Raw genomic sequence first — 25,549 nt, 5'->3', positions numbered from 1 at the left:
TCGGGGATCGGGAGAAAAAAATCGGGGATCGGATTTTTTTTTTTTTTTTTTATAAAATATTTTTATACATTTTATTTAATGTTACAAAACAAAAATGACCATGTTCACGTCTTAAAGTCATCCTGAGGCCTTAGTTTTGGGTTAAAATTACACAACATCATGTATGTGTTGCTTCTTTTGGGCTTGTTTTCATCGACCTGGTTGCTTATTTCTCTCAAATCTGGCAACAGTGGGCGCAGTGTCTAATAGTAGCAGTAAGCTAACGAGAGGCTACGTTCAGCTGGTGTAACAAGAGGCTACGTTCAGCTGGTGTAACGAGAGGCTACGTTCAGCTGGTGACTCGGGAGCCGGGACAGAGAAAATGTCAGGAGTTTGGAAGTATTATAAAATTGAAAGCGAAGGCAGTGTAACAGCCAGATGCAATGTTTGCAAGGCGGAGGTTCCGCGTGGTGGAAAGAACAGAGCTACGTTCAACACGACCAATCTAATACAAACACCACCACCAACAACACGACGAGTACACAGCGGCCACTCAGGTAACGGCACTGAAACAACCGACACTTTCAGAGACTTTTAAAAGGAAAGAGAAACTACCCCAGAACAGTGAAAAGGCCAACAAAATAACAGCCAAGATAGCTGAATTCATCGCGTTGGATGACCAGCCGTTATCTGTTACCTTTTTTTTCCTCTTAATGCATTGCATAAAGATCGGATCGGGAAAAATCGGTATCGGCAGATTGTCAAAATCAAATGATCGGAATCGGATCGGGAGCAAAAAAAGGTGATCGGGACATCCCTAATTACGAGGTTTACACATACAAGGAATTCGTTTTTTTTTGCGTATGATGGTGCAAACATAAGAAAATAAGTTGTAAGAGAAGGGAAAAATATATCGATTATGACTCTTTTTTTTTTAATTTAGCATCAAAAAATGATAAGTATTTACACAACATTTAGTTAGATGGATGGATAGATAGGTAGGTAGGTAGGTAGGTAGGTAGGTAGGTAGGTAGGTAGGTAGGTAGGTAGATTAAATTTAAATTAAATTAACAGTCCAAAATATTTCTGAAATAGAAATAAAATAGCATTAAAAAGTTAAAAAAATATATACAAAAGAAATTAAAAAAAAACGTAGTACAATGGATATATGACAGTGATGGTGCAAACATAAGAAAATAAGTTGTGAGAGAAGGGAAAAATATAACGATTATCACATTTTTTTTAATTTAGCATCAAAAAATAATAAAGACAAGTATTTACACAACATTCAAATGGCCAAAAGAACTAAAAAACGTAGTACAATGCATATATGACAGTGCATAATACTGCATATTCACGTCCGATCGGGAAGCCAGACCTGCCCCGTGGCCACAATGTGAAGTTTGGTGTAAGTTGGAGGAAGTGCTGGGTGCCAGAGGGCTGAGTGAGCAGAGAGCACACACAGAACATTCCACAAGGCATGGAGGCTGTGGTTTTAGCAGGCTGTCACAGGGATTAGGTTACTCTGTGTGCCTCTGTGAGCTCATGCTGCTGCTCTCAGTGCCTCAGCAGTCCTGCAGTGGTCCTGTCCCGCAGCGAGGAGACGAGGATCCATAGCTGTTCCCTTAGATCACCGGTGTCCAAACTACAGATGACTTTGCAAAGTGTAAAAATGACTTTTCACAATTTAGTTTGTGTACATTTTATACATTTACAAGGCAGCGGGATAACTTAAAGGTCCCCTATTATACTGTTTTTCATCAATATATTATAGGTCTCAGATATATACAGAACATGTTTCTGATTGGCTCCAAACACCAAACAGATCATTGCAGCATTACCCATAATCCCCTCTGTTTCAGCCCTGTTTCAAAAGTGCTGATTCTCTGTCTGTTACTTTAGATGAAAAATAAGGAGCCCCTCCCCACGCCCCTCTGAGAGAGATTTGGTAACAAATAACTCAATGGTGCTCTAGGAGGAGATTCAGGTGATAAGGTGGGGGGGGGGGGGGGGTTACCTTGGTTGCTGATTGGCTACCTTGGTTGCTGATTGGCTAATGGTTACACAAGACAAAACATCGTTATGACATCATAAAGTGGCCAAAATCTGATCAGCTGATTTTCAGACAGGTTTTTATAGAAATGGATCAGGACAAAAAGAGAGAGAATCTTTGTTCCTGAAACTTTCAGAGTCTCTTTCCACAGAGGGGACACATGTTGATGTAGAAGAGACATGAAGAAGTGGATTTTGCATAATAGGTGACCTTTAAACTTCTTCCCTAATAGTTCCCACTTTAGTTTGTATGGTGGTGTGTCAGGATTACTACCCAGATGTGGAAATGAAGTAAAATACTATATAGTGTTCAGCTCCAGATACCTGTGACTAAATGTGCCTTGGTAGATGCACTGTAATCTATAGGTTGTAGTGCACATGTGTAAATGATAAACTGAGGCATACATTTGTTAAAATTGCACTTATTTTTCTTTGAAGAAATTCATAATGTTAATTAAAAAATATATTTAATTGAATGTGAACATTTTCAGAATACACTTTTTTGCACTAAACAAAGGAAATAATTTAGAGTTGTTATTTATAGCTTATTATGCTATGATTTTACTGGTCCGGCCTACTTGAGATCACATTTGAGCTTAAGTTACTTCGACACCCCTGTTTTAGATTATGCAGTATCTATTTTTGGGAAAATCTGGTGTCAAGTCTGCTAGATAAACTCACAGCCATCGCTAGAAACCATTAATACTTCTCCTTTTTCTTTTCTTCTCATGCTTATCTCGAGTATTGTTTCCTCATTTCATGAATTACCACATAAGCCACTGGGTGTGCTCTTTGACAAGATCTCCTGTTTGTTACACACACACACACACACACACTCACACTCACACTCACACTCACACTCACACTGTGGCGGCAGCTGTAGTCTGCAGGATGTGGTCTCCTCGTGCCGGTGTTGTTTCATAGTAACATCGCAGAGCTGCACACTGCATCTCATCTCCGCCATTGAAGTGCAGTCTTTGTGGCGTGTGGTTAACAGTGTTTCCTACCTACCTGTATATGCCTTTAAAACAGAACAGATAGCGCTGATGGGACACAGTGTTGACCGGTGTTGGCGCTCTTGAGAACACGAGTGGTTGGCTGGTAAGTGGTTGTCCTGTCACTGACCCACAGCTGCTGCTATGGCAGGAGATAAGATTGGCCGCCTCTATCAGCTTGGTATTCAGTTGTTAACCGTACTGTATTTGCATGCCACAAGTCAACTGGCCGCTAGTTTTGTAAATCTAAATCGGTCATGTAGTGTTGTCATGACACGTAGATGGTGTTTTAACCATCTCACCGATTTTTTTTTTCAATTGATTAACATGTTTTTTAAGCAAATATAGCAACGTTTTTGGGATCAAAATGTGAGTATTTGCCCTGGTTTCATATACTTTTAAAATCAAATCTTGTTGTGGCCTCTTGATCCGTCATAACAAGACACTTTAAATACTAAGTTGCATCTAGAGTTTCCTCATTGGTGGAAATGCTAATTACTAATTCCATATTTGTCTTAAGATATTTAAAATGGCACTATCGTATACATTTAATTAATCCATTTGATAATATGTAATCCACTTAGGCACCCCTCCCATAAAAAAAGAAATATTCATAACTCATATTCGAATACCTGAATCATATTGAATATTCGATGAATCATTCCCATCCCTACTAATTAGTCATAAGTAGTTGCGGCAATAATTTGATGATTTATGGGATGTGTAATAGAGTGAGATTCTGTTAAAGGGGACCTATCATGCAAAATGCACTTTATGTCTTTTATACATAAACACGTGTCCCCGGTGTGTCAGGGAAAATAAAACCCTCTCTCTTTTCCTCCGTACCCAAATCTCTAAAAACGGAGCTGATCCAGATTTGCGTCCGATATGACGTAATATCTGAAATGTGGACCCACGGCACTCAGAAACGTTGCTATCAGAAACAATGCCCGACTGTTTTGGACGTAATATGGTCGGTGTTTACATTAGCATCGCTAACACTCAGAGCTAACCTGTACTGGAGAGCATGTGTGTGAAGAAGCAGGAAATCAAAAGGAACTCACCTTGTGGTATAACCGGCAAGAGAGAAAGCCTTTGAGCTCCATACTGTTTCAGAAATAATCCTTGATAATCCATGATATGGCGTTTCATCACGGCAGTATTTAGTTTAGACAGTAGCTGCCGGGTCCCGCATGAGCTCAGACCCCTCCTTTTTATTTTTTTTAAACCGTTATACCCCAAATCAGCACTTTTGAAACAGGAAGTGAAATAGAGGGATATGAGGCATGGCTAGAATGGGTGATCTGTTTGGTATTTTGAGCAAAACACTTCATAGACATGTTTTTTATATATTTGTATATATCTGAGACCTATGCTATTGACTAAAAATAGCATGATAGGTGACCTTTAACATAGTATTGATGCAATGCCTTCTGTGTCTGCTGGTGAACGAGTGGACGCTCTTATTGTGAAGCAGCTCCAGGAAGTGATATCTTAGATAGCTGTCACCGAGCTGGGGGACATTTTTAAGAAGTCAGCACTTCAGTTCTGCACATTGTGACGGAGAAGTAGAAGTAGTTACAGTTAGCTGGGAAAACCCTGAAGTCACCACCTGCACCAGTCCATGTGTTGTGTCCGCCCTTGTTGACAACCACAAAGCTCCTGTATACACATTCTGTTGTTGCTGTTATTCTCAGAGTTGGATCTTAAAACATCTATGCGACCTGTCACTCGGTACTAAATGTCAGATGCTATTTGACGGGAAGCAGTGACATCATATTCTTTCTTTACCAAATATTGCGTTTGCTGCGATTTGGATATTGCACTCGTCCCGATTGAGAGTTTAATAACATTTCAATTCATTCTACAGTCGTATTTAATATGCAGCGTGTGTTTGGTGATGGATGTTCCCGTCCTAATTGTGCCGGGCAGCGGTGTAAACGGAGATCCACTGTGGATATGACACCGTTTGAGCAGTTTGACCCGTCTGACCCCGGGTTTAGTGTTTGGAGAGGCGAGCTCTGCCCAGTCTGCATCTGAACGACTCGCAGAGAGCATCTGTCGCCCCCAACTTTTTGATCCTCCCTCACATCTGCACCGTCGTAAGTCACTGCGGTGTAAATGTGCACTTAGTGCGCCGCCTGCCCTAAACGTGGGGGGTGATGGCAGTAAAAAAAAAAGTGCAGTGAGCTCTCTGATATCGGGAGATAGCTGGGAAAGTGCTCGTCCAATGCACTGGCAGGGAGTAAGTAAGTGAGGGATGGATTGCAAATGGAGCACATATACACACTGTTACCCAGCCCAGGGAGTGGAGGGATTGTTGCCTTTGTCTCGAGGAGAGAGGCAGCACTCGACGAGAGTAAATCAGCTCTTTGTTTTTGAGTGCCGCTCCCCAACATGTCTCCCAGTCTTCATTAATTTAATTAGGCATGGAAAAGGGGCAGGCAATAACATGCCATGAGATAAAAACCACACCCGAATGCTTTGGTAAACTAAGACAGGACATGTGGGGGGGAAATCGTTTAGACCACAGGTGCCATAATTATGCAGAGACAGTTTGGGGTCTTTATATATTACACATCTTAGCTTCAGACTCATCATCCAATGAAGAGGCTGGTTTAAAGTCATCCTCTCTTGTTTTCTGCAATGATGAATCAACATTTAGACGTATTCTCGACTAAAGTTGCAACCAACCACAAGACTGTTAAACACCTGAACTTTTGAAAGAACAAAATTATTTATCTAATATATCATATTCCAATTACTTGTTGTATATAGACACTTATTTCACTATTTTATTTGTATTTACTTGCACTATTATCTGTTTTATTGTGTTGCACTGTTGGAGGAGCCCGTGACCTAAGATTTTCATCCACACTGTAGCTATGTACGAATGATAATAAAAGCCTTGAATCTTGCTTATTCTCTGTGTATTCGACTCCCCATGCCTAATCACGCTGAAGCTCGGCTCCTTATGTTTGCCTGATATCAGTTTCTGGATCTCAAGGCCAGCTGCAGCTCTGAAACCTAGACACTACGGCTACAAATATAAAAACTTCTCGATCAATGAGGTCAGTGTCTGGTCCCTGAAGTCAGTCGGTGGGGGGGGGGGGGGGGGGGGGAAAGGTGAAACTCCATCCACTCCCCTGACATCAGAGCAGCGATTCAACAGAGCCTCCCTCCTCCAGCGCTGAAGAATTAACCCCATTTGCTGATGGCTACCCGGGTCATAAGACCAGTTGTTGTGAATGTCCTCGTTGTTGAGCACAAACAAGTTTTGATTGTGCATCGCAGCACCCTCGAATCATAATTTTAAAAACGCCCTGGGGATCTTTTAAAGTCCTTGTGATAAGCAGCACTGCAAAACAATGGAGCCTCACTTGTGATGCGGTGCACATAATCACAGCATTTGCATAGTCTGCACACGTAGGAATATATTTTAGGCCTGTGCTAAATTTAAAGCAATATCTGACATCATAAGTGCTCACTGACGCACAGCGCACCTCCTCTATACTTCCCTATTCCAGTCATCTGTACATCTTACAGGCGCACAGCATCATGTTCGATGTTTGACAAAAAAATACACAATCGTTGGACTGCTTCGGAGAGGAAATCATCCTCTCTGTACATGTGGATAAATTATGTCTGCAGAGAATAAACTGTGGAAGTGGAAGCTGGCGTTTCTGCAGGAGTGTGACCTAGTTATTTGGATACGATGGCCATATCTGCTTATACCAATACTACATGAACAAAGGCTTTTAAATCTAATACAGATACAAGTTTTTGAGACATTTTTGAGAAAACATTTCTTATTTCTCTTGTCTCTGTTCTTCTCCTAGGTCGACAGAGAAGTACCTGAGCCCTTGAAGTTCTCAGCTTTGATGCAGTACAGGTACAGCTCGCTATGTTCAAACACAGTTTCTAAATTTACTTTTGGTGTGTCTCTTTGCAAATCATTCTGCGTGGAGAAACGGCACAGATGAGAGTAAAATGTGTGTGACGGCTGGGTAGATGGAGAGGAAACCAGTCGGTTGTAAATACGTTTTAAATAGTTTTTTTAAAATATCATTTCCTTGTCATTTTCTGTAATTTAAATGCACGTTGACGCATTTCTCACCTCTGCATATCAATTTCCTGTGGGGAAACCCTGTATAGGTTTACTCTAAAAGAAACTGTGCCAACGTGTCGCACACTTCATTCTTGACTTCACTATCACTACTGCTCCTCGAGACACAGACACTGACCCAGATGCCATTGTATGATAAAAATACTAATTGCTTGAAATATAGTAATGTAGATTCTAGCCATTCTGACATTCATATCTTTCTTCTCCAGTGTACTGGGTGCAAGATGACGGAAGAGGTGATTGTCATCGCCAAGTTCGACTACATGGCCCAGCAGGACCAGGAGCTGGACATCAAGAAGAACGAGCGCCTCTGGCTCCTCGACGACTCCAAGTCCTGGTGGAGGGTCCGAAACGCCACCAACAAAACGGGCTTCGTGCCGTCCAACTATGTGGAGAGAAAAAACAGCGCCAGGAAGGCGTCCATCGTCAAGAACCTCAAGGACACACTCGGTAAAGTCATGCTTTCTTACTTCAATCTGCATGTGATATATTTTTTTATTGCAGGAGCTGATTCTTCTTTTTTGCACTCGTATATCTTCTAGAATCGGTTCCATCTTTTTTCATAGAGACCACGTTGTTAACCTACATGCTGTAGCCTCAGAGAACACCCTTTATCTAGACCAGAACTACTTTGGTTTTGGTTGTTGACCACATTGTGGTGTGTCATGTACAGCCTCCACAGGAAGAGGGTCGCCGGCTGATTGGTTGAATTGCAAAAGAGCTACCTTTTTTACCACAAAGCACATTTAGACTGAAGCTTTAGTACCGGATCGAGATGTCTGTAGTGTCGTTACTGAAGTTGATATTTGAAGCGTTGGTGCAGGTAAGGCAGTTTTTCTATACATATATATTTCTGTGCATGCTAACAGTTCATCATGGCCAGGATTGTAACGGCACAGGTGTTTTCTGCTCTGTCAACACGGCAGTAATATTTCTGGCCTGTGCTATTTGCTAAGGGCCTTGTACTGCCAGGAGTAAATGTGACAGTGTATGTAAGCCAAGGTTACAATTTGTCTTAGCTTAATTCTGCTCGATGACAGGTATTCACGATCATTTGGGATACGCACTCTGTCTTCTGCCTTCAGGTCTCAGCCCAGATAGCCTTGCATTTAATTTGTAGATCTGATGCTTTACACGCTCTAATCTCCGGGATGTTCTGCTCTGCAGGGCGTCATGGTCTCAGACAGTTCATACACGAAGGGATAACCCTGTTTGTTGGTGTATTTGTTCGTGTTTGTTGGGAGGATTCATCAGATCAGTGTAGTCCGTACACCAGCCAGAGCCACAGACACACTTGCATGATGTTTAAAATATTTAAAATGCTACATGTTGTCTTGTGACATAAATCCCCTTTAACTGATCCTCAGTGTATCGTTTATCCTTATATGTGCTTACTTGGTATTCTTGGTTACTTCAAACAAGCAGTGAGTCATCATTTTGTGACTGTAACACACACTGCAGTGTTTGCAAAACACTTATCTGTAGGACATGTCAACTGTGTCTTCCTGTTAGTGTTGTGGTGACAGCAGCATGGTGACGGGCAGCCTGGGTGCAGAAGTACCGCTTTAGGGGTTTTTAGTTATGCTGCTCATGTCTAGCTAGATTTCATGTCCGTGATGCTACATGATGTAAGCCTACCTATTAAACTTCCAATGATTAATAGGATCATTCATATTTAAAGTGACTAACAGACCATTTTGACACGGTGTATACATTTAAAAGGTGTGTGTGTGTGTGTGTGTGTGTGTGTGTGTGTGTGTGTTGTGTGTGTGTGTGTGTGTGTGTGTGTGTGTGTGTGTGTGTGTGTGTGTGTGTGTGTGTGTGTGTGTGTGTGTGTGTGTGTGTGTGTGTGTGTGTGTGTGTGTGTGTGTGTGTGTGTGTGTGTGTGTGTGTGTGTGTGTGTGTAGTGTGTGTGTGTGTGTGTGTGTGTGTGTGTGTGTGTGTGTGTGTGTGTGTGTGTTGTGTTTGTGTGTGTGTGTGTGTGTGTGTGTGTGTGTGTGTGTGTGTGTGTGTGTGTGTGTGTGTGTGTATTGATCAGATAACCCCAGGTGAACAGCTGCATTGACACACACACACACTCAATAAAAACGTAATGTAACACACGAGTGAGGGCAGAACTGGGCCTCGTTAAACACTAATACAATCATAGAAAGCTTGTAAATACTTCCCCTTCATAAGTAGATTTAAGACGTTTTAACTAGAAGTGTGGGCGGTTGTGTTTGAGAACAATAAGAGAAGCACAGCCTGGTGACTTTCATATGTTATGTGGGAAGAAAAATGTCTATCTTTTATAAAAAAAACAAGCCTGTTGCTGGGTGTGGAGCGGCGGTGTCATCGTTTGAAAGAATGCGTCGGGGTATGATCCGTCCGCGGGGTTTCTGCGAGCACTCATGTTTCCTAGGTTTGTTGTAAAGTTATGAGTGTGTCTCTGCAAACAACTGGAGTCATGTGACACGGAGCACTCTCTGACTCACTCAGCCATTACAGCGTCCCAGCACTTTTCTTACTGAGTGGATTTAATCAGATCACAACAAAAAAATACCAAAATGCTGCTTAATGTGGATGAAACGGCTCCTTCCCTTTCCCTGTATCCCCTTTCTTTTATCTATTTTTCTTTCTGAATCTGAGCTCCAACCCCCCTCCCTTCCCACGTCTTCCCCTTTCCATGAGGCCTCTGTACTCTGCCTTCCAGAGCTAGACCGGAGGCCTCTCTGTCCTGCTCTGTGATTGGCTGAGCCGCACCACATGGTCACAGAGTGGGCTGCCCTGCTCCGCTATCCGCCCAGCTTTCTGGGTGTTCACATGGAATAACTCTACAGCTGCAGTGGGAAGAGAGCAGGGGCCGGGAAAAAGCCAGGGAGAGACGGCGAGCCCAAAATGGACATGGCTAACCTATTCAAACATTTCTTTCGTGAGTTTTTTTAACTTTAAGCTGCTTGTTTGTTATTTTGACTTGATGTGGAGAGCTTTTAAGGGAAGTTTGAGAGCTTCTGTCTACTCTCTGTCTTGCTGTGCAGCAGCGGTTGTCAGGTTTCTTCTCCTTTCATGTTCCCTTTCTGGTTTTTCACTTTGATTTCTAGTCACTTTCAGCGAGGGAATGTGTCACAATTAGAAAGATGTCTGTGCTAACATGTAGTGCCGGCAGAGAGGGGTTGTCTGAGCAGCGCTTTGAGGCCGTGTCTGTGCTGCAGCGACTGGGTGGATATGCTTTTTGAAAAGGCTTCGGCTGAGCCCAAGCCTGTAATTGCCTCAGCAATCCTTCTCTGTCTCGTTCTTTTAAACACACACACAGTAATCCTACTCCCTTTTCCCAAGCATTTGTCCTAGTGAGTGGGCTGCAACTCACTGGATTACATTATCATGCTCGAAGACCCCCCCCCTATCCACAATGTTAAGTGGAATATCTCAAGACATGGCCAAAGTCTGTTTTCTTTTATGCTAGCCTGAGGGCGAGCTGGCTGTTTCTGGGAGGGTCGCTCCACTCCTCCAGCCCACCGCTAGTCATGAGCTACAGTGGCGGGGTGCTAACACTGTAGGCATTGTGCTGCGAGGGAGCCGGGGGTCTCTGCTGATTGATGGGAAACCGGGCTCCCGTCTCCCGCACCTCGCTCGGTTATCAGAGGAATGTCACTGCCCGGCATGGATACTTTACAACCTAAGCTGACACGCTTTTTCAAAAGGCCGCGGCGCACAGCCATGCTGTAATCTCACCTTGTAACTGTTGAGTGGTATCTCCTGCCTCTCTATCTCCCCTACTTGCTGCTTGTAAAGGGCTGAGAGGAGCATAGAGATGAGCTAACAAACCTTCTGCTTGTGTAAACTGAGAGCCGTTAGCCTCCTCTGTTTCCCCTCCCTTTCGCTTTCCTGTTCCTTAGCCTCCCCAGCGAGCGGAAACTCTAATTTGAGCCACATTTCTCCCCGAGCATTGGAGAGAGAGGAAGTGAGAAGTCAGAAAGGAAGTTGAATCATTGAGCGGTGGTCTGTCCGTTTGACTTTGTGGCAGTCGCCGTCCCTCGTTGCTTCGTTTCCAGATTGTTTTCTCGTAACCGCCCGTCGCTGCTTCCACACCAGAAAAAGCCAAAGAGATTGGCGGGAGAGTCCTCGCCGTCACTCAGGCCTTAAGATGTTTTTCTCTTGTTAAGCCGTCCACTCATCTTTGTTTTCCCGTGACTTAAGAATTGCTCAACAGGAAGTGAGCAGTGGTTTGGACATGTTGAACTCTAGCAAGTGTTGTAAACTAATTGTCAGAGAACTGTGAAAACTCCCCTCTTCTTTTGGTGTATTTTATAAGCAAAATGGCAAATATTTGATAGTTTTAATGTCAGAGTTTGTTTCTTTTCTTGGCATATGTTACAGTAAACTGATTTCAGAATATTTGAAGACATTTGAAGAAGTGTCAGCCACAGTTTTGTGACTTTTTATTGACAAAACTATCAAGAAAAATAGAAGAAAATGATTTATACATCAATTTAAAAAGACAATTTCAGCCAGAAAATCGGTTAGTTTCTGATTTGATATCAAAGTTTTGGCATCTGTAAGATATAATGTCCTTTGTATAAGGGTCACTGGCATCCAGGTTAGGATAAATAGTAAGAAAAAGTTGGAAAATTAGAGTTTTTAAAAGATATTTTCACAGATAGAAAGGCAACCACGTTGTTTCTCTGTCAGGGAAGGGTTCTGATTGGCCCCTGGCGGTAAACGCTGCACTGTCCGGAGCTGTAAAAACCAAATGGAGCTCCATGCCTCCATCCCTCCCTCCGGCTCCATCACAGAGACTCATGGCTGTGTTTGAAGTTTCTCACAGCTGAAGTTCAAAGAGCTCTGGATGTTTCCTGTGCAGCTTTCAGTCAGACGCTTTGATTGAAGCTGTCGTCTTAAAAGGTGTCCAAAGACTCCTTCCCCAAGTGAGGAAAAATGCCCACACATTCCCCTTAGTTACTTTGACTCACTCTTTCTCACTGCGCACACGCTGTCATTACATTTAATGTGGGAGTCTCATACTAAACCATATGGCTGAGGGCTGCTGTGTTGCGTCACACGTCTGGTGAACGCCAGTGACACATTGTTGTCAGAGTTTAAATTGCTGTACACACAGAGAGGACAGACATTAGGTTTTGATAGGGAGGAGTTTCCATCCTATTACCTGCACATTTAGCACACACTTAGGGGTTTTAAAGGTCACCTACATCAGCATGTGTCCCCTCTTCTTCATGTCTCTTCTTCATCAACATGTGTCCCCTCTTCTTCATGTCTCTTCTTCATCAACATGTGTCCCCTCTTCTTCATGTCTCTTCTACATCAACATGTGTCCCCTCTTCTTCATGTCTCTTCTACATCAACATGTGTCCCCTCTTCTTCATGTCTCTTCTACATCAACATGTGTCCCCTCTTCTTCATGTCTCCTCTACATCAACATGTGTCCCCTCTTCTTCATGTCTCTTCTACATCAACATGTGTCCCCTCTTCTTCATGTCTCCTCTACATCAACATGTGTCCCCTCTTCTTCATGTCTCTTCTACATCAACATGTGTCCCCTCTTCTTCATGTCTCTTCTACATCAACATGTGTCCCCTCTTCTTCATGTCTCTTCTACATCAACATGTGTCCCCTCTTCTTCATGTCTCTTCTACATCAACATGTGTCCCCTCTTCTTCATGTCTCTTCTACATCAACATGTGTCCCCTCTTCTTCATGTCTCTTCTACATCAACATGTGTCCCCTCTTCCTCATGTCTCTTCTACATCAACATGTGTCCCCTCTTCTTCATGTCTCTTCTACATCAACATGTGTCCCCTCTTCTTCATGTCTCTTCTACATCAACATGTGTCCCCTCTTCTTCATGTCTCTTCTTCATCAACATGTGTCCCCTCTTCTTCATGTCTCTTCTACATCAACATGTGTCCCCTCTGTGCAAAGAGACTCTGAAAGTTTCAGGAACAAAGATTCTCTCTCTTTTTCTCCTGATCCATTTCTATAAAAACCTGTCTGAAAATGAGCTGATCAGATTTTGGCCACTTTATGATGTCATAACGATGTTTTGTCTTGTGTAACCATTAGCCAATCACCAACCAAGGTAACCCCCCCCCCCACCTTATCACCTGAATCTCCTCCTAGAGCACCATTGAGTTCTTTTTAACCAAATCTCTCTCAGAGGGGCGTGGGGAGGGGCTCCTTATTTTCATCTAAAGTAACAGACAGAGAATCAGCACTTTGGAAACAGGGCTGAAACAGAGGGGATTATGGGTAATGCTGCAATGATCTGTTTGGTGTTTCAGCCAATCAGAGACATGTTCTGTATATATATGAGACCTGTGATATATTGATGAAAAACAGTATAATAGGGGACCTTTTTAAGGAATCTTTTCAGCAGCCGTTTCCCTGCTGTGTCCCAGCGGTCGTGGTGTGTTCAAGTGCATGGGATGTTCAGCCGCTGTCAGACAGCCTGACGCGGGGTGTTGTCGTCCAGAGAGGAAGAGCCCTGAAAAGGAGGGAAGCCGAGAGGTCGAAAGGGCTCCGGCAGACAATGGACAGCCAGCCAGCGTAGGGAGGCCAGAGTTAAAAAACAAAACTACTTCCTGTCCGTCAGTGGTTGCCAAAAAAACCTCCCTCTGCACTTTCTTCTCCTCCAGCCGAGGCACCTCATCTGTAAACAAAAAGTGAAGTTTTCAGAGTGGTTTAACATAAATGCAGTCATTGTTTGCTGTGATTTACTGCCATCTCACGCAACATGACTTCCTTTCCTCCGCATCCTCCCCTCAAGAAATGCACAGGAAAAAGCATCTGACGTCGACTCGGAGGAGTGCAAAGTCCTGGAAACGTCTTATCTGTGTTGGAGACATTTCCCAGGTAGCAGCAGATAAGATTCAGGGACGCTGCAACATCTGTGTAAAAGACATGCCAAGTTCACGCAGTTAGAAATATTCCCTTTTAGTTCAGGTGGAGAAATTACATCTAGGCTTGAATTCTGAAGATTTTATTTATTCGTAGAAACTTTAATCGACAGCAAACATGTTTTTATTTCCTTTAAAATAGATATTCCATTGCATGTTAAAACACCAGTGATATTTGTGTCTCGCCCACACCAGTCTTTCTTTGTTTTCTCAGCATCATGCGAGTAGTTTGTCTGGGAAAACATCTGACAAATGAAACGGGTCATCTGGTAACTGGTGGCCAATCGATTGTTGCATATCTACTGTGAAGGCCTCTTTACATGATTCAGTATTTGAGCTCTAAATTGGCACATTATAAGTTATTGACTACCTACTTTCACTTTTAATCAATTATACTTGGCCGGTCTGGACAGTAATGTGGGCTGCTGCTGTCCCATACTTAAAGATGTCCCGCGTCCTGATGACAAACAGTCCGTCACAACAGCTGTCTGAAGAGCTTGACCTCAAATTGCCCAGTCATTGTGTAACCCTAATACCATTTGCAGGGTCTGGGTTGCCTAGAGCACAAGCATGCATATGGCCTAAGGTAACACTATAAATGCACAAATGTCAGCTGGTTCTTTGTATAAATGTAAATAAAATACGATATAAGAAATAAGTTATGGTAGTTAATGCTTAGTACTCTTTGCATTCAATAAACCAGATGTTTTTCCCACATTCAGTCATCGTACCAGGATGCCCTCTGTACTTGTTTTTACTGAAGGGAAAATATTTGACGGTCCTAATATTGTCCCCTAGTTTCAGCTCCATTTAACCTGGCAGAAGATCAAGTAGGTGCCTGCCAAAATCAGTTATTGCCAGCTGATCAGAAGGCAGCTGTGTCCACCATTGAAGCTTTGCTCTTAGTGTGTGTGGTAAGATAAGACCCTCTGATCAATCGTAAAAATTAAGCACAAACTCACAGTTATTCTTTGCTGCATTGCCATTACATTCTCACCAATGAACCCACAGTATCAGTACAGCCCTCAGTAACACCTTATCTCCTCTCTCATCACTAACCATAAAGGCAAATCCCAACTGCCCTTCATTGCCTCGGCTTAGATGGAGCATCTAGTCAAATGCAGTGGGTCTGGGCTTTGTGCGTTTCTAATGCAAAGTGCTTGTGTGAGTGTAGCAGGAAGCAACACATGAAATCACTGACATGCTGATAAGAGCTGTTACCTGGTCAGAGAGATAACAAAATATAAGCTTTGACTCGACTCTGCTGGAGCTGAAATATTATTTATTTATGCAGGTTTGACCTTTAACCCTTGTTTCCAGCTAACTAGATCATTTCCCACTGTGCACTAAACGTCCCGGGGCTTGCACCTGCACGTGCACGAACATGTTATTCTTCCTCAACTCTCAACTTTGCAGTTTTAGCAGGGATGGGACTTTTTTTATTGTCAGTTCATCTGTCGGTTATTTCTTTGATTAGTTGTTCGCTCGGTCAGAAAATAGTTAAACATTTCCTCAAATGTCCTTTTTTAATGTTCAAAAAGCTCTTTATTTCTCTCATACTGCCTGTGCTGCAGCACCTCTTTTCACCCTCTGTCTGAGACCAGAGCCCAGTCTGCTTTGATTGGTTAGCTGGTCGGCTCTGTTGTGATTGGTCAACCAGCTTAGAGATGTCCCGCCCCTTAGCCTTATCACGTACAATGTGTTGGAGCGCTAGCCAATAGAGTTCCACAGTGACGCGTCCTAAAACCCGGAAGTAAACTCCTTCCGGTTCCTTCGACAAAAACGCAAGTTCTCCATAGGATTTTGGAAAATAGCTGAAAATAAGGTCTGTGGTTGAAACACATTTAAGAGACGGATCACGTTTTGTTCAGCCGGATAATCTCCACATGTCTTCCCTACTTTTAGAATTTTCTAATCATAAATCTAGCAAAATGCTAACGTTATGCTATAAAGGGCAGGGTCGCTGCTTCAACGTCACGCCAACTTAAGATCCATATTCAAACACACAGATTCTAAATGGTACGAGTTGAAGCGTTTGTTTGAACACTTTGCAGGAGGCAGGGACTTGCTTTCAAGCAGAACAGGGCAACTTAGAGCAGTGTTTACGTGTTCGGCGTAATGACGTACAACGACCCTCGACAACTTCTGTAGTCCTATTCAGCCACTTGGTAACAACCATCGTTTTTCAGACACGTCAACTCTTCAGAAATCACCAGCGGGGTCACTGCTGATGGATTTAATGTCGTAGAACAAAACGTGATCCGTCTCTTCAATGCGTCTCAACCACAGACCTTATTTCCAGCTATCTTCCTAAACCCTATGGAGAGATCTCATTGCTTTTTTGGCGAAGGAACCGGAAGTGGTAACAATGCTAACTTACTTCCGGGTTTTAGGACGCGTCACTGTGGCACTCTATAGAAGCAAGAGTCTTACATAGGGATGTCACCATATTCAGTTCAATTGAGTCGTTTTAGGCAGTGTGGAAGAGGCTTTGATAGCATTTACATCCTATCCAGCTTGTGTGGCCTTCTCCAGTTTACCTATTTTATGAATGTGCAAAGTATAAACGTATACTTTGGTTTTGTATTTCTCTTTTGTGGTGCTCCATTTTGAAATCGCATGGAGGCCTGAGTCGACTGCACCTCCACCTCTACAGACGTCTCTTAACACCCTGTCTGCAGTCTGTAGTTATCTGCAGTGGTGTGACTAATAACAGGGTCTACCTGGAAGCAATTTGACGTTGGACTCTCAGCACTACCATGAAATGTGTCTGCTCTCCTTGAGTCACCGACATGTTTCAGGACTGCTGTATCTGTGGTGGCGTTGTGACAAATTAGTCATGTCCCTCGCTCAGAAAACACACACACACACTGTACTGGTGACAACACCCTGTTTTCCTATATAATTGTACACCTTTGACTTTTGATTATGTAAGCAATCGCTGTGCAAACGTAATCAGAAACAGTCACTGCTTTGCTCACTGTGTCTGGTATCAATGTCTGCCTACATCATCAGCTGTGACAATAACAGTAAGCTTTGCAAGGACTAACAACATGGTGGATGGTTGTTTACACAAGTAATGCAAATCCAGATCAAGCCGTGAAGCTGCGACGTCTCCACTGCTATCCTCATGTGTTTCAGACAACTGTTAGCATGCTGCCAAGTGGACATTCTTGACCACAGCTCTGCCAAAGCCTCCAGGACCAGGCTAAAGGGCTCGGTAATCCCCCCCCTTCTGTTAGCTAAAGAGCTGCCAATGAGTTGAGCGATCAAATCCACCCAGTCCCCGTGTGACTGCCTGACATTTACCCCGCTAACCCAAAAGGAAAAGCTTGTTTCCACTCGGCCACAGTTGAGAAAGTCTTAATAAATGTGCCCTTTGAATCAGCTCAGAGCGTGATGAGGTTAAGAGGCATCGGATTTGTTTGGAAGCAAGAGGGAGGAAGTAGAGCATTGTGAGACAGATTGTTGTATCCAGCTGCTGTGAAAAAAAGTTGCCGCAGGTGTAAGGGTGATTAGCGCGATGTGATTAGCAGCAATGAAATGTGACTTAGAGTTCAAGAGTTCACTTAAATGTCAGGAAGCTGCAGAACTTTCATAAACTACATTTGTACATATTTCTTTTCTAGCCCACACCACTTTTTTTTAGTTTCCTCAGCATCTCGGACTAATCCCCAAGAATGTTTCTGGATCTGGAGTGTGGGGGGTTTAGACCACTGTAAATGTGGAAAAGGAATGATTTCAGCCCTGCTTACCCACCCTGCCTGTACTTCAGCACAGCCCTTAATGCTTATTATCGCCGCCTGGTATTTGTCTGAGAGCTTTTTATTCCTCCCTTCAATTTTCAGAGGTTTCTTTTATTCATACCGTGTGTGAGACTCGTCCCACATCAGTGGAGGAGTTTAAAAATATGTATTAGAGGACTGCTTTCTAGGAAATGATGACTTTAAGAGTATCGAACCGTTTTCATTTATTTCAGTCCTGCACGACCCTCTGAATATTTTTGCACATTTGTTTATAAAAATACCTCCTTTTAGTATCTGCACAGCTTCCACTTTTCATAACAATACTGCAGTTATTTTATTATTCAGATTATTTTTTCATTTTAGACTGTATGTCGTTTTTTAGTATATCTATGTTTCATGTAAATATTTTTCCAAATGTAACGTTATAATCTGGGTTTTTTTTAAGCTGAGTGCTTCTTAACATTTAACAAACTATGAATGTGTCATACCCACTTAACGGGAAGAAACTCAGCTTTCAGACAATATTAACCATTTTTAGCTAAAACGAAACCAGGATAATAACAAAGGCTCTGAATTAGCCCTGAGTGAAAAAATGCTAACACACTTAGCACAGAACTCAAGGTAAAATACCCTTATTACTGATCATAGCTACACAAACAAGATATCGATTAGCAAGCTGATATTCCACAGATTCCAGACATATAAGTATCATCACTGAGCGATCAGAACTCGCGGCGAAACGACAACAAACAACAACAAAATTAGCTTTACGGGACCAAATCAGATAATAAGTCTTACCGTTGCTGTTTCTGATCAAAAGTCGTGTTCAATGGCATTAAAACGATAAAAACGCATCTGAAGGTTAATCCATAGGTTAATCCAATGTGTCTGTCACTTTGAAATGATTACTGATAATCCATCATTCCATTTTTATGTCAATAACTGAGATTTCATATTAGCTGCTATGATAGCTACGAGAGTGTATGACAGCTTCCGGTTTTGGGCATTCTGGCTACGCATCACTCTATTCACCAATGGGTAATGTTTAGATGGATTTTAGGAACTTCCCCTCGATTCTATTGGCTCTAACGCTTACAAAGAGGTGTCAATCATCAACATCGACCGACGGCGGCCAGAGATATGGAAAATCCACCCAAATGACCCCAGAAGTGTTTTATTTCTTCTAAACCTCTCTAAAAAGGTCACATGTCACTTGTTTTGCATCAATCTTGATACAGGGTACTTATTGTATGTTATAGTTTGGATTCCTAAAGCTTTTAGTCTACCATCCCATCATTCAAGGGTGGTTTTCACTATAAGTAATGTTTACAGACCTATGATGTTTTCTAAACTCTTCCACCTTGATTTCTTTCCTTCTTCTAGGGATTGGGAAGGTGAAGAGCAGGAAGGGCGGGATGAGGGACACGGCCTCCAACGCGGACGCAGACGGGTACGATAACGGCGAGCGTCTGTACGACCTCAACCTTCCGGCGCTGGTGAAGTTCAGCTACACGGCGGAGCGCGAGGACGAGCTGTCTCTGGTGAAGGGCACGCGGGTGGTGGTGATGGAGAAGTGCAGCGACGGATGGTGGCGCGGCAGCTACAGCGGGCGCTCCGGGTGGTTCCCCTCCAACTACGTGACGGAGGACATGGACGGCACGGCGGGGGGCGGGCTTGGAGACCCCGCCGGATCGCTGACGGAGAAGCTGGCGGCCGTGGTGAACAGCACCGCCAACGGGAACCGCGTGCTGCACACGGTCCAGGCGCTCTACCCCTTCGGCTCCGGGAACGACGAGGAGCTGAACTTTGAGAAGGGCGAGGTGATGGAGGTGGTGGAGAAGCCGGAGAACGACCCCGAGTGGTGGAAGTGTCGCAAAGCGGACGGACAGCTGGGCTTGGTGCCTAAAAACTACGTCACGGTGCTGGACTCCGGTTCGTTTAAACCCGGAGCGGGACCCGTGGGGCCGCCCACGCCCGACTGCGACTACATCACGCCCTCCACCGTGGGGCGCTTCGCGGGGAAGGAGTGGTACTACGGGAAGGTGACGCGCCACCAGGCGGAGGTCGCGCTCAACCAGAGGGGCGTCGAGGGGGACTTCCTCATCCGGGACAGCGAGTCATCGGTCAGTAGCAGTGTTCATTTTGGCAGATATTTTTGATTTAGTCTTTAGACGAAAATGGTTATTCGTTTTAGTCACATTTTAGTCCTTTTTATCCTTCATAGTTTTAGTCGACTTTTAGTCCAAATGTTTTCTCTCTTTAAACCAATTCAGTTAGGCAAACACAGGAATCTGAAATTGGAATCAAGGTGACAGCATCAAGTGTTGAAATTCCACTTCACTTTTGTAATATCTAGGGATGGAAAAAATGTCATTTCATAATATTGTAGCGACCCGGTATAGGGTGCTGAGTGGGTCACTCAAGCATCCCCCGTCTCTCTGCCAATCACAGAGCTGCTCAGTAATGCTGGTCGGTGTGCGGGCCTGTGGTTGGGGGGGGCAGAGGGGGAGGGCTGGAGAGTGGTGATGTTGACCCTGCTGTGTGTGTGTGTGTGAGAGTTAGGGAGTGGAGTACTGAGTGATGTTGAACCTGTAACCTGTGACCTATGAACCTATATCTGTATAGAGAGGCGAAGTCCCGCCCTTCTACTTCCGACCCATGGGACCTTATTTCGGGAAAAATGATGTATTGAAGTCAATGGAGAGAGAAAGATTATCTTTGGATCCCGTTTGAATTGTGCCACGAATTACACATATGATGTTTGTCAATCTTAAAAAATCATTTCCATGTCAGAAAAGTCACAGTTTGTCGTAAAACTGTTGAAATATAAGACTATGAAAAATACGCAACTAGGAAGACTACAAATCCCAGAGTCCCGGTCCCGCATGCTGGCTCTTAGGAACCGACTCACTCCCCTTGTGTGTATGTACAGCTCTCAACATGCCCAGACTTGGAGTGATTTTCACCTCTTTTAATACTTTCCGCCTCATTCTGAAAGAAAGAAATGAAATGTGCCAACGTGACGGCCGTCTGGGTGTGTGGTGCGGGACGGGAGAAGTAGGTCATTGAGAGGTTTCACACAAACAAAAGTGTTACTTCACAGTTTTACGACACATTTTAATTTTTTTGACTTGCAAAATTATCTTTTAAATTGACAAACATCATACGTGTAATTCGTGGCACAATTCAAACGGGATCGAACGATAATCTTTCTCTCCCCATTGACTTCAATACATACTTTTTCCGAAATAAGGTCCCATGGAGGTCCACCGGAAAGGGAGGGACTTCGCCTCTCTATGCTATCAAAGGAGTTATTAAACCTAATAACTTTTTGTTATGTTTCCGACTCCTATTGTGGAACGTTACAATATGTTTCTCAATGTCTTTCATTTCGGTAAAGCACTTTGAATTGCCTTGTGTTGAAAGGTGCTATATAAATAAACGTGCCTTGCCTACAAAGGTTACAGCAGCAAGGGCCCTGGATACTATGATTTTGATTGATGAACGTTTTCAATAATGTGGATAAGGCTTTGGTTGTCAGTCCAACACAGTGATCCTACATCACACTTAAAGAAAGTGTAGGGCGATATTTAAGCACTTTTTAAAGCCGGTCTCTCTCCCTCCCACATCCATCTGATATATCTGCACTGCGTTTGCTACGTTCCACAATCTCTCTAAGCTTTTAAATCTCAATAAACAAATAAAAGGTCACGGTCATATTCTTATACCTATTATCTAAATCCTTGCTATGCGACTGCAGCAGTAAATGCTACGAGCAGTTGTGTGTCTCACTGTCCTCAGGAGGTAGGAATCTGTCCGTCTGATAATGTAACGTCACATTTCTCTTTCTTTCCGCAGCCAAACGACTTCTCCATCTCCCTGAAGGCGCAGAGCAAGAACAAGCATTTCAAGGTGCAGCTGAAGGAAACCCTTTACTGCATCGGACAGCGCAAGTTCAACTCCATGGAGGAGCTTGTGGAACACTACAAAAAGGCTCCCATCTTCACCAGCGAGCAGGGAGACAAACTGTACCTGATCAAGGCCCTGGCCGCCTCCTGATCCCTCTCCGCTGCACACACAGGAACACACACATTTTTACATTAACTGCATCCATATATACACAGATAACCTACGGCACACTAACATGTCAACTCCAAGCCTGAGGACTCGACACATCGCCGGGACTTCAATGCCCGATTTGTGAGCATTCCAAGAGGAGGTATGGGAAAAGCATGGGAGAGACACGGAGGAAAAAGGGGGAGACAAAGAGACGATATGGACTCCTGAGAGTTGACTACAGACCTCTTGGTCGCCTATTTTAAATTATCCAGATGTGTTAGGTCATAGGCAATGCCATGTATTTCCACCTTGATATCTATTAGAGTTGCATTTAGTTTCTTTTCTTTTGTTTTTGTTGATAATATATAATCTTTTTAACAGTTTTTTTTATTTTTTAAATGTGATTTCTTTATTTGAACTGTATCCAACACGACAACCACCCGCCCCGTGTTTTTTAAGCAAACTATCCCGCAGAGCTCATTTCTGTGTCGTCTGTCTTAATTCGTTCTTTTATGATTGTGGACACACTAATCCACGACTTCTGCTAATCATGAATACAACAAAAAAAACAAGTGACCAAAATATATTTATTGATACCTGTTAGGCGGCGGCGGCGGCGATCGGAGTGTCACAGATCTGCGGGTTCTAGGAGGATTGCTCTTCTCGTGCAAACTAGTTGTCTTTGCGTGTCTCACATATTGCTGTATCCATATCATGTGAATGTTACAAAGCCGAGGCATCGCAGTGTGTGTGTGGTGGGGGGGGGGGTGACGCTGCATGGTGCATGCAAACAGAAAAGTGTCCTCACCCCCGCTGTTATCTCCGAAAACAGTGTGTCCATAGAGGTCACGTGGAGTGCTTTCCCTCGGAAGAGTGTGAGTGACAGCTGAGGCGTCCTGTAAAGTTGCCAAAGGGGACGTTTCTCTGCACATGTTGAGGGCGGAGGAGGAGGAGGGGGGGGGGGAACGAGCGAAGGATGATGTCACCGCTCCTGAATTAGTGATCACTGGAGGAGTTAGGGGGTCACCCAGGGGTCGAGTTAGTGCGGTCGCAGCGAATACACATCCAGCTGGGAGAGGAGACGCCCTCCTCCTCCTCTGAGGGTTTCAGGAGGTGAAGGAAATGCTTGATGGTTATCTGGGCATTTCATTTAAAAATGTCTTAAGAAGTCTCCTCGCTTATAGTCTGTGTGCAGGTCGTAGAGTCCTGTTGTGAACGTGGAGATGTTGAGTACCCCGAAGTTTTATGATGTTTAGTACGGGTCCCCAGTACATAGAAGCTGACCGATGCTAACCTGCATATGTCGGGCAATTTGCACAATTAGCATAAGTTGACAACAGTTTTAAAATGACTTGGCCGATTTGAAACATTTTTGAGTGGTTTTGGAGGATGTTGGAAGATCAACAATGGCAGTTTTAACCAGAAAGTTGCCATGTTTTGAACTCTATGGAGTTTTAGGGGACTCAAAACTGCAATTTGTTATCCTAAACATATCAGAAATGGATTCAACATCCTCAATAACCTTAAAAAAACACACCAGAATTGTCCAAATCGGCAAAAGCCATTGTTTACCTATTGTCTGCATGTGCTATTTAATGCAACGTATGCTCTTTGTGCAAATTCCCCATCATATGCAAGTCAGCATCCGGTAGTTTCTATGTGCTGGGGACCCATACTATAACGTACAACTTTGGGGTACTCAACATTTCCGGGTCTTCACAGCTGGCAGGTAGATTATTCGGGGGGGGGGAATCCAGCTTGTTTCAAACCCAGCAGAGCCCCTGGTTTGTATTTACAGTGATCGAGTTAGTCGTGGAGTGAAAATGGACCAAGTATTTGTTTGAATGTCGCAGCTAGCAGATGATGATGATGATGATGATGCTCGGGGTGATGAGTTCTCCAGCTGTTGGACCTGAGCTCGGAGAAAAAGAGAGAGATGGAGGGAGGAGGGATATCATTGAGGAGCAGTGGAAAAATGGACCTTAAAAAAAACAAGCAGCGATCTGGGAGAGTGTGTTTCCACGGAGGATCTGGATTAGAGATTTCCAGGCACTGACGGGCGGGGAAGTGAACTGAGGCCAAAGCTGATGTATCATAGTTTGAGGATGAAACATGTTGGATGGGTTTGTAACTTCTAATGAATCCAAGCATGAGAAAGTCAGTCATGCCACAAAGAACACATGGGTGTGAACCTCTCTGCTGAGTGACAGAGAAAGCTGCTTCTTCTCTCTGTTTTGGAGCCGTACGAAATGGACACTGCAAACAATTACCTTTCACTTTGATTCATGGCAAGTTCTAATTATGCACCTGCAGTGAGTTTAAGTTCGCATTAAGCGGGACAAAAACAACATTCCAGGAATAAAAAAAAAAGCTCCGGTTTGGACTCGAAAAAGCTCTTGTTCGACGTGATGAAAAATGGTTTATTTTGGGTCCAAAATCTGTAAAAAAGTATTGATATTTTGGTTGTTTTTGCCTCCTTTCTTCTGTTTTGCAGAGCAGTATTTTGGTTACAGAAATCCTGTTTTTTGTCACTAATTTCTGCCTTTTTTCCCCCCTCTGATTCTTCATGTGAGATAGTATTAACCAAACGCTATCATTTGTGAAATCCCCTCCCTCCATATTGAAAGCATCTGCAATATTTCGCAGCATTAAAGTGACAACCGCCAACGCACCGTGCGACAGTTTGAAGGATTTAGGAGATTTGAATGTGCCTTCACAGCTTTCTGTCAACCAAAGGTTAACATCTTATTATTTGTATCTTTTCCTCCCACTTCTTGTCACTTAGCCGTGTTATTTGCTTTGCATGTGCGTCAGTCTGCGATGTGTTGGAGGATGTCATCCTTATCGAGAAGGTGTGTTTCCCTCCTTTAGCTGTCGGCTAAAAACGTGTCTTTTTGTCACGCATAAAATGCCCATTTGGTGATATTGTGTGTAGTTTCAAGTGACCTTACCTTTGCTGATCTCATCAAGTATAACTTCTTAAACGCCTACATGTACATATGTGCTGATGTTCATTCAGAACCTGCAGGTGTGATGTAATCATGACCTGAATCTCATGTACCGGCATCCTCCATGTTTCCAAGGAAATAGTCTGTATGTGTTTCATATAAGACTAGTGTAAGACATTCACTTTTAGCCACTTAAATATGTACAAAAAAAAATCCTCAATGTGTTATTTGAATACAGAGTATCTCCTTGATATTGTTATAAATTGGGATTTTACTTTTCATTTTACACCAATGGAGGCCGCATGAGCAGAGCCTTGTAGCTGTACAGAAATGGTTTTGCTTATAAAGACACAGAGGTCAGTTGTGACGGATATTATCGTTGATCAAATCAAGAAACTACAGAGCAGCTGGAAACGTATTTCTTGTCTGCTAACCAAGCCTGAGATCATCTTGACTGATTTCTCGATGATATCCAGAACAATCGACCCGTGTTTTTTTAAACTGTTGGTGCTTTTTGTGCTGCTTTCTTGGTGGTCTCTGTCCCACAAAGCTTTTTTTTTTCCCTGTATGAGAGAGTGAAGCAAAACAGATCCATGCTGTGGAATGATAAAGGCAGTGCTGTGAAATTTAATGTCATGCTCTTAATACTGTTTTTATGGCGGGGGAGGGGGGGGGAGGAGATCGTCTTCAGGTGTAATAATTTAGAAGAGTTTATTAGAGTGTTCGAAAGACGTAATAAACGGCAAAAAAATGA

The 25,549-nt window shown here is 43.4% G+C and overlaps 1 protein-coding gene across 2 annotated transcripts in view; it reads left to right on the top strand.

Annotated features, from left to right (window-relative positions):
• nck1b (NCK adaptor protein 1b) overlaps positions 1-25,549 on the top strand; it is a 34,125-nt gene extending 8,576 nt beyond the window's left edge. Inside the window, exons 2-5 of one of the 2 annotated variants that reach the window (XM_034146244.1) lie at positions 6,866-6,918; positions 7,362-7,602; positions 19,172-19,911; positions 21,647-25,549. In XM_034146244.1, the coding sequence (XP_034002135.1) occupies positions 7,377-7,602; positions 19,172-19,911; positions 21,647-21,847 (1,167 nt within the window). In that variant the 5' untranslated portion in view covers positions 6,866-6,918; positions 7,362-7,376 and the 3' untranslated portion in view covers positions 21,848-25,549. Of the gene's footprint in view, positions 1-6,865; positions 6,919-7,361; positions 7,603-9,901; positions 10,064-19,171; positions 19,912-21,646 lie in introns of those variants that run through there. The other variant, XM_034146253.1, reaches the window with a different exon arrangement.

Source organism: Trematomus bernacchii, unplaced genomic scaffold (genome assembly GCF_902827165.1).
Source record: "Trematomus bernacchii unplaced genomic scaffold, fTreBer1.1, whole genome shotgun sequence".
Lineage (NCBI taxonomy): Eukaryota > Metazoa > Chordata > Actinopteri > Perciformes > Nototheniidae > Trematomus > Trematomus bernacchii.
The sequence above is the reverse complement of the archived record's forward strand: the minus strand, read 5'-3'. Positions and strand labels throughout refer to the sequence as shown.